The sequence below is a fragment of the Poecilia latipinna genome, unplaced genomic scaffold (genome assembly GCF_001443285.1).
Source record: "Poecilia latipinna isolate Pla-1442-1.1 unplaced genomic scaffold, P_latipinna-1.0 Scaffold357, whole genome shotgun sequence".
NCBI classification, from domain to species: Eukaryota; Metazoa; Chordata; class Actinopteri; order Cyprinodontiformes; family Poeciliidae; genus Poecilia; species Poecilia latipinna.
In genome coordinates this window covers 415511-429465 of record NW_015112973.1, presented here as the reverse complement: position 1 = coordinate 429465, position 13955 = coordinate 415511, and the positions used below count along the sequence as shown (strand labels likewise).

The 13955-nt window shown below is 40.5% G+C and overlaps 2 protein-coding genes across 7 annotated transcripts in view; both read right to left on the bottom strand.

Annotated features, from left to right (window-relative positions):
- Positions 1–1769: 1769 nt before the first annotated feature.
- Positions 1770–7104, bottom strand: serbp1a (SERPINE1 mRNA binding protein 1a). 5 transcript variants are annotated; one of them, XM_015036114.1, is made up of 9 exons: positions 6723–7104; positions 5246–5429; positions 4104–4244; positions 3899–3970; positions 3713–3787; positions 3430–3601; positions 2439–2486; positions 2117–2320; positions 1770–2029 (listed from the first exon to the last, which is right to left on the bottom strand). In XM_015036114.1, the coding sequence occupies exons 1-9, from the start codon at positions 6979–6981 to the stop codon at positions 1973–1975; spliced, it is 1212 nt and encodes a 403-aa protein (XP_014891600.1). In that variant the 5' UTR covers positions 6982–7104; the 3' UTR covers positions 1770–1972. The 5 variants fall into 5 exon arrangements, with proteins under 5 accessions (XP_014891600.1, XP_014891602.1, XP_014891603.1 ...); XM_015036116.1 differs by having other exon boundaries at positions 2439–2483; XM_015036117.1 differs by having other exon boundaries at positions 3899–3967.
- Positions 7105–9650: 2546 nt separating this feature from the next.
- Positions 9651–13955, bottom strand: part of hsd17b7 (hydroxysteroid (17-beta) dehydrogenase 7) — an 8226-nt gene continuing 3921 nt past the window's right edge. Inside the window, exons 2-9 of one of the 2 annotated variants that reach the window (XM_015036112.1) lie at positions 12619–12825; positions 12377–12469; positions 12028–12142; positions 11160–11354; positions 10965–11078; positions 10801–10857; positions 10619–10717; positions 9651–10511 (exon numbers count right to left, since the gene is read on the bottom strand). In XM_015036112.1, coding sequence (XP_014891598.1) covers positions 10395–10511; positions 10619–10717; positions 10801–10857; positions 10965–11078; positions 11160–11354; positions 12028–12142; positions 12377–12469; positions 12619–12825 — 997 coding nt within the window. In that variant the 3' untranslated portion in view covers positions 9651–10394. Of the gene's footprint in view, positions 10512–10618; positions 10718–10800; positions 10858–10943; positions 11079–11159; positions 11355–12027; positions 12143–12376; positions 12470–12618; positions 12826–13955 lie in introns of those variants that run through there. The other variant, XR_001425428.1, reaches the window with a different exon arrangement.

Here is a 13955-nt window from a genome sequence, read left to right as displayed (position 1 = left end):
TTTTTATTTCTGGAGGTCATTCAAGGTTTTATTAGAATGTTAGAGGCTCTGTTTAGTGAGATTGAAACTCGATAGATTAAACAATATTTTGTCCAAATTAAAGGGAAGAAACTCTGGAAAACATGAAGTTTGATTTTGAATTATATTTTAAATTTTCAAAGCCAAAAAAATTTACATATTTATCTTAATCTTGCCCATGTGTGCTGAGGTACTGTTTTATTTTATTAATGTGGCTTTTAATATTTTGAGCACAAAGTTTCACTTTTAGTCATATTTTGTATTTGTCAAAATTCCATTTTGGCAGCAAAGCTACCTATAGGATCAATAATCCCTTTTAACCATCAGTATAGTTGATTGATTGAAATGCAACCAGCTAATAATTAAAACAGCACAAGATAAAAAGTCTGAAGCCTAAACCGTTGATGGTACTAATGAAGTGGTTGCCAATGTGTAAAAGTCTTTCTTTTTTTTACCTCAAAATTGCAGGAGACTGTATAAAAAACAAATGAGCGTTCTTCACTCCTAACTTAAAAATACTCAGGTAAATCTCATCAGGAAGCAGGTGTATTAAAATCGGTCTGAACATTTGCAAACATTTCTAGAGCAACAGTTCGTAACCCCCGACGACGACAGGACAAGAGCTTTTTGTTGACCACCTTTATTTACCGACAGAGGTCTAATAGCAGGGCTGGAATTCACACATTTGTAGAGCAATTCAGTTGTTCCACACTATGGACAACTGTATTTCATTCAGAGCAATTATGCAGTGGCGCCATCGTGGAAACTACAGAGCAAGTCAACAGCAGAGGAAAAACATTCAGCGCAGACCGAAAGAAACCCGAGGCCGAGCAGAGCTTATAACGCTGAGCGGAGTGTGTAAACGACAAAGGGTCGGAGCTTTTCCAGCGGTCTCCGGTCGCGTCTCAGCTGTTGGGGAGGAAACGAAAGAAACGCCTCTCCTCGTCACTCAGAACTAAGAGGAAGGCAGCGACTGATTTGCACGTGGCTGATGATGACCTAAGATTAAATGAGCGTGGGAGGAAGAGACGTCTGAAGATTATCCTTCCGATACGAGCAAATCCGAAACGCATGGACACAGCTTTTTTTTTTTTTTTTTTTCTCCAATTGAACTGAACTGGGATTTAAATTTGGGACGCGTTTCCAATGTGTTCCACAAAAAAAAAGACTAGCTTTTAAGAACATTTCAGTAAAAAATAAAATGAAAAGTCCAGATTGCGTGCCTTTCCACATACATTTCCAATGTAGGCAGCATCTCTTTCAAATACCAGTGTTTTTTCTTTTCTCTTTTCCTTTTTATGTGCACCATGTGAAATACAGTCTCTGAAAGAATTTATGAAAATAGTTGATTTACAGGCTGAAGATCATACAAGAATAGACCTCCTCTATAAAATATAAAACAATATCTCAGTGCTAAAGGAATGGGGGGGGGGGGAATAAACCCATAAATCTCAATGAGTGGAGCTGTAACTTCTGAAATCGGCCAGGTGAGGCGGAGCTCGTGATGGAGCTCCGGCGGCGCCCGCTTTAAAGCAAACAAGCAACAGCACTCACCACGCCAAAATATATCCTTATGCTTACATTTCAAAATGCATATTTTCAAGCAGCAATTACAAAACTTTATTAATGGACGATGCATAACCTCTGAAAAAAATACTGTATGAAAACATCCCTGCTACTTTGTTTCAAAGTACAAAACCTCTACCAATAAGTTGCTCCAGAGTAGCAAGAAGTCCTTTTGTTTTTATGTGTTTTTTTTTTGTTAATTTCTTTTTGTTTTTTTTTCCATCTTTGTTTTGTTTTTATTGAATAAAACTCAGTCCTCACAGAGTGTCATAGCTATGACAGTCTTCGCCATCATTTGACTTTGCTGAAGGATCCAGGAACATGCAAGCCTCGTAGTGGAGGTGCTCAGGAGGCTCCTGAAGGCCTGAGGGGTTTTAACAGCCGCAGCTTAAGCCAGGGCTGGGAAGGCCTCTGGGTCGTCCACGTTCGGCACAGACGTAGATGACTGCAAGCGAGAGCGAACGGAAGACACGGTTAGGATGGGAATTTGCTAAACGGCTAACAAGCAGCAGCATTGCTCTGGATTATTTACCCTGTCAGTCCTTCCTCCGCGTGCCGGCCTGGTGGGCTCGCCACGCTCACCACGCTCGCCGCGTTCCCCTCCGCGCCCGCGGCCTCCCCGGCCGCCGCGGGGTCCTCCGCGCCCGCGGCCAGGACGGCCAAGGTCTCCGAAGTTTATCTCCAGCTGGGACGTGATGTCGTTTGCTGGTTTCCGGAAGTGGTGCTCCTCGTCGCCCTGAATTACAGAAAAAAACGAAGAGGGTTTTATTAATTAGAAGCGCGCTCTCGCAGTCCTAACCCCGCCTGCACACAAGTTTAGATTGAGCTGCTGCATGCAACGGGTAACATTTTACCTTGGAATCATCGATGTCAAGCTCAGTCAGGTCACCTTTCTTGTCCTGCTTTAAGAGAAGTTCAGAATATAATCACATCAGAAAAACATAAGCGTGTACTAAAATGTTAGAGACATTTGACAGCTAGTCTAATATGCACAGCGACGGCACATTAGGGAAGCATATTTATTGTATTATTTATCATGACAAATTTCTTAGTATGATCAGAAATCTGATTTATTGTCATAAATTTCAATTGATGTTTAAAACTCCCCAAAACTGTCTGTATTGTCAGGGCTGCTAGTTTTACCATTTTTTCCACAGTTTGTTAAATTAAAGTACTGATAAATATCAATAAATTAGAAATTATGATTAAATGTCATTACTGTGTGCAGTTTAGTGATACAAATCACACTTCTTTATGTGACTGGTGTCCTAGGGAAGAGGCATCACAAATTCAAGAACATTATTTGTGCTTGTGAGGATATGATTGCTGTCACAGTTACCTAAAAGAGAAGTAATATTTCTTATGGTCATTTTTACCGTTATCATATTACCACGAAATATTGTGATAAAACTACGTTCCTGTCACCCAAACCGACAATGAACTCTTCTTCCTGCTAAACACTTTGGCATTTCAAGATTTTCCTGAAGCCCAATTTCACCTCCTCTCATCTGTTTTGTAGCAATAAACCATCTAATGTCAGCTTGTTTACTTGTCTTAGTGTCATAACAGAATAGTGAATAGAAATAATCTTGTTCATACTATGAATGTTTCATAAAAACTATTACATTTATTGACCATTAAGCTAAAAATAAATAGTACACATAACCTAACTACAGCGCTAATCAGCAGCATTGCATTTAGTTTCAAGTAAAATTAATTGGATCATGTTTGCAGTTTAGTTTTCAAGTCGAGCCAGGATCCTTATAACGACTTCAGAAACACAAACAGTATTTGCCTCTGTTAAAATGTGAGGTGGGGCTTTAGGAGCTGTGGGAAACGCCTCACCTCGGCCTTGGACTTGTGCAGCACAAATCCTTTGTTCCAGTCAGCGCCCTCGTTGGCCTTGCGGATGTTGAACTCGACCTTGGCCCGCTCTTTGTCCTGCATGGCCTTCCATTCGTCCAGAGTCATCTCCTTAGGCCCTTCTTCCTTCTGTTCTTCAACCTCATTCTCCCTTCAACACACACAAACACAAAGCAATGTTAGCATGGGCATGTTTAGCGTCGACATGTTTAGCATCGGTGTCTTTCGTTCCACGTTGTCTTCCTTCATCGGAACAACAACTAACTTGTTCTCAGAGTCGGCGGGTGGATGCTCCTCTCCCTCTGGGTTCTCCTCGGTGACGTTAGACTGGTCAAGCTCACTGCGGAGAAAACGGGAGAAAAAACTCAATGTCCTGCATTGTTACGGCTCCGGCTTCCTTAGAAACTAGAAACACGTAAAGTTTTTGTATCCGTCTTTTGAAAGCACTCACTTTAGTTCATCTTTAACTGTGCCCCAGTTGTGAGATCCACTCCCACCACGCTTGTCCTCACCTTTCAGACTACTGGAGAGGGAAAGAAATCCCCCCCGAAACATCAATCGTGATAAAGACACACGCGCAACATGAGCGCAAACATCTTGAGCACAAATGATTTGGGTTTCATTCAGACCATGAGGGGAGTCAAAGGAACACTTACGATCGGTCGCTGCCACTGTGTCTGTCGAATTCCCGTTTTCCTCTGGAGTCGAATCCGTCGCTGCGGCCCATGCCGCGGCCTCTTCCGCCGCGACCTCCCCTGCCGCCGCCACGACCCCTCATTGGCCTATCACCAACGGGCCTGAGGAGGAGGGAAAAAAACACAGTCAACAATTTGAAGAGAAAGCAAGTAATTATGGAGATTTGTATTTAAACTTGCCTTCAATATTTAGTTTTGTGGAAATAACATTTTGCTTCTTATCTGCTACGGATCTAAGTTTTCTAAATGTTCATGTCTTTCACTGTCTTATCTCGACAGGAACAACTTTAAATGATAAATTATGTTGGACTCCAACACCTGCTCCTGCAGTCTTTAATAAAATATCCAGCAGTTCATCTGCTTCATAATTCAGCAGCTAAATGCTAAATAAGCTCTTTTTCATGTCTTTACTACTTTCAGCAAACAAAAACAAAAAAAGCATAGAAGAAACTAAGCTTTTCCTCACTGATATGTTTTGGTTTTTACTAAGATCTGATTTGAAGATTATTTTTTTTTCTAAGAGAGATAAAACCAGTTCCTTGTGAGAAGCTGTAGTTATAAAACCAACAGAAAATCTAAGAACTACAAGATTAAACCCATTTGTTTATTTATTTATATGCATCAGAGCACATTTCCCTAACCTTCTTCTGATCTGTAATAAACTTTAAAATGTCACATTTATAGATGGAGTTTGTAGTTTTGATGCAGTTATTAAAAAGGGTAAAAAGAAAACAAACTAATGGTCTACAATCTGATCATCTATTTTATGAATTTCAGACACAGTGACGTGAAGTTCTGATTTATTGGGCTTTTCAAAATATATAAATATATAGCATGCATTTTAAAACAACAGTTGTGTAAATATGCATAACATTGGACATATTTAGGTGAGACAACTGGGGTAGGATTTAATAAGCACCATTTCAAACTGAAAATGTTACTTATGTCTATGACTATTATGCTATTTTTAAGAATAAAGATAACTAATAAAACTTTTATGTAATTAGCTGAAAAGAAATAAAGAAAATACTGTAACTGAAGCATCAGTTTTTGGACTCCCTCTAGTTATGGTTCATGCTGGTATGTTATCAGTCCAGACTCACTTCTCCACGGAGAACTCGCCACCCTCGGGTTTCTCTGCGGTTTCGCCGGCAGGCCGCTCGAAGCGGCGGGGCGGCCGCCTGTCCACGGGTCGTCTGTCTGCGGGTGGCCGTCCGTCTCCCTGTCCGCCCTGAGGTCTGGAGCCTTCGCCCTCTGGTTTTCTGCCCATTCTCTTCATGCCAGCACCTAGGAATTTAAATAATAATAAAAAATACAAAATAAAAAGTGATTAGATGACCTGCAGCATCGCCGTATCCACACCAAACGTTGAGTCAGGAGACAAGAAAAAGAAACAACATTGTTCTGCACAAGTGGAGCAAATAATTGCAATTAACGTGGGGGTGGGTGGGGTTGTTGGCAAGTTAGTGATTCAGGATTTCTCTGAAAGGTTATTTCTCAGCCCTAATGTGAGTTTCATAATTTGCTTTCAATTTGTGATAAAGTTACCTTGCCAGATCTACTGGGATTACTGGTGACCCAGTTTTTTTTTTTCCCTACTTGAGTCAGAGCCACCAGCCCAGTGTAACACAAGTCCCTCCCATTGACTAAATCGCCTGATCCAGAAATAGATCCGCTCACTACACCGCAGCAGCAGCAGCTGGTGGAACCACCATCAATGCACCTGTCTCATCCTCTCTCTCAGGCAGATAAATATGATCCTACTTGTCAGCTTGATGTGATGAAACCTCAATTACGCATAAAAAAAATTCTAATCTGATTCAGTCTACGCTTTGCAGCCAGCGCCTTTTCACCTAAAAGTCACGACTTACTTTGAGCGCAGGGCAAAAATCGGCTGACACAAAAACGATTAATCGTGTAGAGTATGCGATTTGTTGCAAATCGACCGCGTGCGGAGTGTTTATTGTGCGCCAGTAGGAAGTAAGAGTGTGGAGGTTGTGCGTTAACACGCCCTACAACCACGAGGTTCAGCTCCGCAGGAGCGGACAGCTCCGCATGTCAGCAGAGAAATCCGCCAAAACAAAAACCCAAACTGAAGCTCACACCTATCTTCTCTACACGTGTTACCGTCCTCTCACATGTTCCGGAGATTATTTTTTCGCTTTAACCAATAATAGTTCGATTTTTAAATGATTCCCGATATATGCAGCAACAAGTAGTTTGGCTTCGAGTGGCTCCTGAGCAGAGCTAACGATTTAACTGAAGCATGCTGTTAGTTAGGCTCTCTGTTCAACCAGGCCCTTTAGGGGGTGTAAAGCTAAAACTAGCTGGGCCGCAAACTGTTTATCTTTGTATCGCAGCAACCTCGAGTCTCCAGTCGTAAATTAAGTTTGGGTAAAAGTCGTTGTTCCTGCAAATGTCACTCATCTTAAGGCACTAAAATAGCGAGTTAAGCCGACCTCATGTCACTGAGCCCGGTTATAACGGCTAGCTGGTAACCGAGCAACTTAGCCTGTTAGCTTAAATTTCTAGGCTGCTCTTTTGACTAATTGGGAGCCCAAAACGTGCATTAAATATTACCATCTTTCTTAAGTGGAACTGGAGCCTGGGTTTCCTCCTTCTTATCAGCCAGCGGGATCTTTCTGTCTTTTTGGGACTCCTTCTTGGGCTGCTTGGCAGCCTGCGCAGCAGTCTTGGCGGCACCAGGAGCTGCAGCCTCCTTCTTCTTCTTAACTTCGGCTTGCTTCAGCAGCTCGAACGGATCCGACTCGTCGTCAAATAACTGGTCGAACCGATTGGTTATGGCACAGCCAAAACCTTCTTGCATTTGTCCGGGCATGATGGCGCCCCTTCAGCAGGATTTTCCTCCGATTCTACGAGGCTTGGTGCGAGCACTTCGCTAGATGAAGCCACAAGATGGCTGGGAAAGGACCTTCTTCTCTTCCGGCACGGTAGACATCCGGGACCTCGGGGTTTGCGCGGGTGGGTTGTGTAGTTTCCGTGGAAACCCGTAGCCATGATAGCAGCTAGGGAGTAGATGAAAGAAAAACTCAATTACCCACAATGCAAATTCTTTGAATGCTTTGCAAAGGAAAGCATGGTCGCCCCGGTCTGCACTCTGTTGTTGTTTTGACTTTTAGGAAAAACTATTTAGTTGTCAGGAGTGCTTTACTCCGCAGTTTGTCAATTTTAAAACTTACATTAGCAAGATAACCTACTAGTTCTTTAATATAATTGAAGACCACAGAGGAAGAAATATCTTAATATTAGGGTTAATTTGTTTTTTAAAAGGACAGGAAATTAGTTGGGCCTAATTATTTATTACGTTCACAAGAAATTACCCCAGAAACACGTCTACACACTAATATCTAGATGTTTAAACTATGCTGCAGGTTAAAATTATTTCACTCTTGTTTGGCTACGCCCTTGCTTTTGGCAGTAATTTTTAATCTACAGCTGTGCACGTTTATATTTGGCAATTACAGAATCACTAACTTTTTTACTTGCAGAAATGTGTATTTCTTCACTGTCGTCACATTTTTTTATTGGTGTGGATAGGAGCTTTACTTTGCTTATTTTATAGAATATGTTTACTCTCAATTGAGTCTTGAGGAAAAAATTTAATTGGTTCAAAGAAAAAAAAATATGTGGTTGAAACACATAATTGGAGAGTTCCGTTGAGAGAAAATCTTAGGCTTATGCAGCATGCCAGTGAAGTGCATCTGGAGTAATGAAAGAAGCTCAACAAAACATTTTCCACAATTTAAGAAATGCACACTTTTTTTTTACAATCACATGACTGTCTTGTGCATAGATTAATTAAACTCCAGGTTTTTTTTTAATAGACTTTACTACACGTTTTTCCCCATCATAAAAATTTGTCAAAATATTCAGTCATTTATTTATTTTAAGAGGTTAAGCTTTTCTACTGGATTAAGATCTGGTAAGGTGGTCTAGTGAGTAAATTATGTTGATTTTGCCCATATGTTTGGTTAATAATTCTACTAAAGGACCCAGTGATGACCTACCAGGCCCACAGCATCCCAAGATCCCCACTGTACAGTAAAACCATCTGGAGTGATTGTGGTCAAAAAGTTAAATCTTATAGTTTCATCTGACCAAAGCACAAGGTTCTAGTCAAAGTCTCAGATGAACAAACGCCACACGTTTAAATTTGTGATGGTATGACAGAAAATACTTTTCTTGCATTGCTTTCAAACAACTGGTTCCCTTTATGCAAACAAGCAGTAACAAAATATGTCCATCTTTTCTGCTCTTCTCTGTAGAAACCTCCATTATGACCACCTTTCCCCGTTGTGAAGACAATTTAAAACTTTTTAATTATTACTCTGATTGTAGGTTTGATCAACATGAAGGCAGCTTCCCCATGTCTCCATTTTAAGATCGACACTTGAATGGGATGCTCTCTTGTCTTTCCAGTATTGATCAGTGGCTGTGTGAAACTGGCCTCCATGTCACATAAAGTCATACAATGAAGTAAGAGGATTTACAACCCTGCGAATATTTCTTCACTGAACAAAAGTATTCACTTCAAAAAATTGGTGGGCCTATTCAGTAATAGTTTATTTATGTTTTCCCTCAGTTTCTACATTACAATAATAATAAAAAGAAGCGTTACTTGTAATAGTTTACTTTGAAAGCAGATCTTCTCTTGTTTATAAGGCCGGCCCCCTTTATTCATGATCACGATGATGATGATGACCCGCTCAGCCGCTTCTGAGCACAATCAATGCTCCTGCTCTCCATGAAGAAAAATGACGTCTCCAGTTACTAAAGCCATGATAGAGTCCTATGCGCTCATGGTCATGGTCATGGGCACATTTTTCATCTACTTCTGCGGAATGGTGTGGGCTTTTTGCAACCCCAAAGTGAGCGAAGCGGAGGAGGAAGAGTGCGCCGCTGGAAACCAAGCCGGGGAGCCGAGAGAGCGCCGCTGGATGTGCGCACCAGGTTCTCCACAGCGGAACGTCAGGTGCGCCGCCGGGCTTCTGCAAGTGGCCGCGCCGCCGTACACCGCGGAGACGCTCACACAGAGCACATATGTCAACTTCTGGGAAGATGATGATGATGACGATGATGATGATGATGATGACGATGAAAGTCTGCTGTCGGACAGCGCTGCGTTTTGTCTGGATAATTTGGGGATTGATAACCAGATTACAAACAGTCCCTCCTGGATTGCAATGTGATGACTGGACGCCAACATCTTAGAAAATCGGTAATATTCTTATGTTATTGTTTTCTTATAATTTGCTCCATATTTAAGTAGATGCATTGCGCCTTTTCTTTCCCCCTCCAGCAGTTAACAGAAAATGCATGACCTTGCTGCTACATCACACCTGACCCAGAATGAAATAGAATAGAGCTTCTTATTTGAAAACACCCATTCTGCTGCTAAGTCCCACACACACGTTTCTAAATGAAGGGGAATTAATCAACTTCATGCAGTGCCTTGCTGAAGTAGTTATTCATAACCCGTGAGCATTTTCACATTTGGTCAATTTCGAACCACAAAACTTTAATGTTGGGATTTAGACTAACATTGTAAAGTGGGGATGATTCATGGTATTAACAGGATGGCAGGTATTAGCATTCACCTCAGTTTACTCTTCTGCCCCTAAATAAAATCCAGTACAAGCCATTGCCTCTCAAAGCCATGTCCTAAGTATTTAGAGTCCAAAGTTGACTGGAGAATTTGAATATAAAGAAAACCTTTTAGATGCAAGAGAGAGCTGGAAGTTCACCTGCCAGCTGGACAACGCCCCACCTTCCTGCTTGATATACAGCAAAAGCTACACTAAAATGTTTTGGGATGAATAATTTTCATTCAATTTATGACCAACTAGATGAGTTTTCTTGAATATATGCCTGAGGTTGAGCTATTTTACAAAACAGAGTGAGTAAAAATGGAAGCACAGACGTACCCCCCAAAAAAATACCTGCAGGCAGGAGCAAATTGCAGCAAAGTTATCAACCTAGAGTGGCTAAATAGAATTGTTAGCCACATTTCTGAGTTGTTTCGATAACCATAGATCCTTTCCCATCCACTTCACAATTATCTAACGCTTTTGTATAAAATAAAATCCTAATAAAATATACATTAAAGTTTGAGGTTACATAGAAAAGGCAGATAAGTTCAGTGGGTGTGAATTTTCCTGCAAGCTGCTGGTTGGGAAAAATAAAATAAAAAATTCCACACTGAAGGAAAGAAGATGCTATCATTCAGGTCCTTCAGGTCTTCAGCGAGGGGCCTCCAGGTTGTGTTTCTGCCACTTTCTTCCTCATGTCACTTTCAAGTTGAAGTAATTTGCTGTATAATGACTCTGATGTCTCAAAAGTAATGTCCATCTGCAAATGGGAAAACACCACATAACATTTAGCTGTTTTTAACATAATTCACATAAAAAAAAACACAAAAAAAACAACAAAAAAACATCTACAGTTACTTGCTGCACCTTGTGTGGCTGGGTGTAGTTGTTTCCAAGCCCTGATGTTAAGCTGTGGTATTTAGCATAAGGGTCCAGAGATTCAGGCTTTTGCCTAAATAGCCAAAGCTGCCAAGAAGGGTAGAAATCAGAACGTGAATTTACGCAGAGCTGTTTTTTTTTTTAAATGATAACATTTTTGTTTTACCCACCAAAGCTTCAGATCCATTATAAGGTGTCAGGGTAAAAGTGTTGGTGAACACCCTGATCTGTTGGCAGGAGAAGGAAATGTTTGTCATTACAGAATAAAAAAAAAAAAAAAAAAAATCATGGATGTTTTTCGTGTTGTCGTCACGTTTCATGAAGCTGAACCCACCAGCCAAAAGACAGGCATGAGCAGTGTCCACAGAAAGGCCGGAAACGACGGGAGAATGCCAAAGGTCAGATTTGTCATCACAAATCCAGGACAGACGACAGACGAGTACAAACCCTAAAGCAAAGACCCGCATTGTTTAATTTTGTTTTAGCGTTAAGTGACATTAAATGTGTTTCTTTTTTTTTATTTTCCAACCTGCTTGTTGTAGTGCTGATTGAGAGACAGGCTGAGCAGGTCTGTGGCGTATTTGGAGGAGCTGTAAGGCTGAGTTCCTCTCCGGTGCTGAATGTCTTCGAGACTGAAGGCGGAACGGTTAGCGTTACTGGAGGAGGTCCAAACCAGCTGCGAGGTTCGTCCTTCTTGGCACAGAACCGGCTCCAGTTCCCTAATCTGGGTCAAAACAAAAGAATCAGCTCTGGATGTGCATCCCCAAAACTTCAGAATCGTGTTATTTCTATCCAAACTAGGAACTGAAATTTATTTTTATGAACCAAAAGCATGAAGTTGCACTTTTCTGAGTTTAATAAACACTGGATAAATATTAGGGATACATGCTTTAGTGCATGCACAGAAATAAAAATAAAAAAAAAGCTACCTCCATCAAAGAACACTGTTAGCTATTAAAACTAGCAATCGCTAAAAACGATTAAAGAAAACCGTAAATTAGAATCATCCCGAAAAACTCTGATTTCAGCTTTGTCTTTGATTAGTTCAGCCTTACAGGGTAAAAAACATATCTTACACTGCACCAATAGCACCAGTGACTCTTTGACATCCAACCATGAACCTCGCAAAACTCACTCACTGATGGCAACTTAACACAATCATAAATTTCCCTGCAGAAGCAAATTGAGCTGAATAATGTCTGCCGTGACCTTAGGCTCTCAATGTGCTGTTAATTTTTAATGAGGACAGTTGCTAAGTGACAAACGGATTCGGTGTCAGCCTTGCTTGTTTCCATCAAGGACACACAGGCTGCCTGCAGAAAACCAGAGACTTGCTGAAAGCAAACCATTTTTTTTTTATCATTTAGGAGTCAAAACACCCTGCAGCAGCGACTTACGAGAAGGAAGTGACCAAAGAGGTTGGTGGCAAAAACTTGCTGCAAGCCGTCAGGAGTGACACCGTCTTTCTGAGTCAGAATCCCCTCACCGGTGGCAAACATAGTGATCGCCTTACTGTGAGCACAAATTTGACAAAATGAATGAGATGAAAGCCTTGAAAACAACCAGTTATTGTTTTTATTAATTAATTTTGAAAGATAAATTTGTTCCGTAAAAGGCCTTGATACACATTAATATTTTATTAATTGAATTTAATTAATTAATTATTATTTTTTTTTTTTTTTTACACATCCTTACTTACAAATATATGAACTTTGAAGTCTGGAGTGACTGAAATCAGTTATTTACCTGGAGAAGAGGCCTCTAAAAAAGGCCTTTGCGTCAAATTCTGGGTTTGGCATGATGCCGGCATTTAGGTAGAGGTAGTCCAGCCATTTGTACCTGAAAACAACAAAATAATAATAATAATTTTTTTTTAAAATGTAATCCTGAAGTACTTTTCTGAGGCGCAGACGTAAACTAAAGTGTGCTGCAATTTTTTTTTTGAAAATGCTTTAAGCAGGAAAAAAAATAAAAGTCCATCCTCCCACCTGACTTTGACTTCCTGTGCCGCCCTGAGAACAGAGGAGACGCTGCTGATGTCCATCTGCAGCAGGTCCACCTGGGCTGCAGGGTGAGAGGCGAGCAGGGCAGCGCGCGCCGCCTGAGCTCGCTGCACGTTCCTGCAGGCCAAGCAGAGATGCAGGCCCTCCGTATCGTGTGAGAGGAGACGCTCGCACAGCGCCAGGCCGATGCCGCTGCAGGGGAACCGTTAGACCGTTTTGATATTACAACTATACAATTAGGATATAATAACATAATAATAACACGCTCACATATGAAATTTTCAACTTGTCATACAAACTTAAATCCAACATTTTCCCAATAAGTGGAAGCACCACACCCGTGTTTGTTATTGAGTGAAGAAAACTCAAGGTGATCTATTTCCACGATCAGTGGGGTGTTTAAAAAAGAAGCCAGAGGAAGCACATATGGTATAGGAAGATGTTTTTTTTTTTTTTTTCTCAAAGTGTTTTATATAACAGCAACTTCTGTGCATTCAGGCTACCACAACACAACCAGACCAGGAGGTTCTGGTCATTTTGCTCCATCATATCGTACTGCTGCAGTTTTGGTGGTTTCATGCCTGGATTTTTTTGTGTATTAAAACACCGAAGTGTGAAATGGATCTTGAGTGATTCAGGAGATACCATGAAGACTAAATATACTAAAGCAAGGTTGTGTTGCTTAATCTTTTTGGGCTGTAAACCTCAGTCTGCTTGTGGGACATGTAGGATTTTGACATGTTGGTAGGATTGTGGAAACCCCAAATCTAAGGTAAGAGATTATAATTTTGTTAGAAATACAGAGAGCAATATTTAATGCACATATTGCAAATATGCTAAATGTAGCAAAACCCTGTTTCACACTGACCACTCTCTCTCACACACAGTGTGACGTCTCCTCTGCTCCTGATTTCTAAAAATTATGACGTTTCACAGCAAGAACGCAAGAAAGACATTTTAAAGCTGTTATAATACTTAATCCTCCTGTTATGTTCGTTTCTGAGGTACAGCAATAATGTTCGTGGGTCAATTTGACCCGGGGAGTGTTTAGTCATGCTATCGTGTCAGAAACCAAAAAAATCCTCTAAAACATTTTTGTATCTGATTATTAACTCCAATGCTAACCATTTCAATCAATATTTGTGCAATGATGTTTTCTATCTCTCAGAAATTAAGGATTAATGATGGAATTTACATTTTTTATGTCCACTGAAAAAAATCTAGACACAAAAATAACAATAATTTCCTTGAAAGTGATTTTTTTTTTTTTTTTTTTTTTTTTTTTTTTTTTAAAAATTACCCAAAAAATATAAAAAAAAAAA

Bases quoted from the DNA above. Each gene is read 5' to 3' on its own strand.
- serbp1a (XM_015036114.1), bottom strand. From the start codon at position 6,981: ATGCCCGGACAAATGCAAGAAGGTTTTGGCTGTGCCATAACCAATCGG. The intron at 3,602-3,712 runs GTTAGTTGTTGT...TTGTGTGTGTTG, and splicing joins CCCGCCGACTCTGAGAACAA to AAGGGAGAATGAGGTTGAAG. The intron at 2,030-2,116 runs GTAAATAATCCA...TCTCGCTTGCAG, and splicing joins GCGGAGGAAGGACTGACAGG to TCATCTACGTCTGTGCCGAA.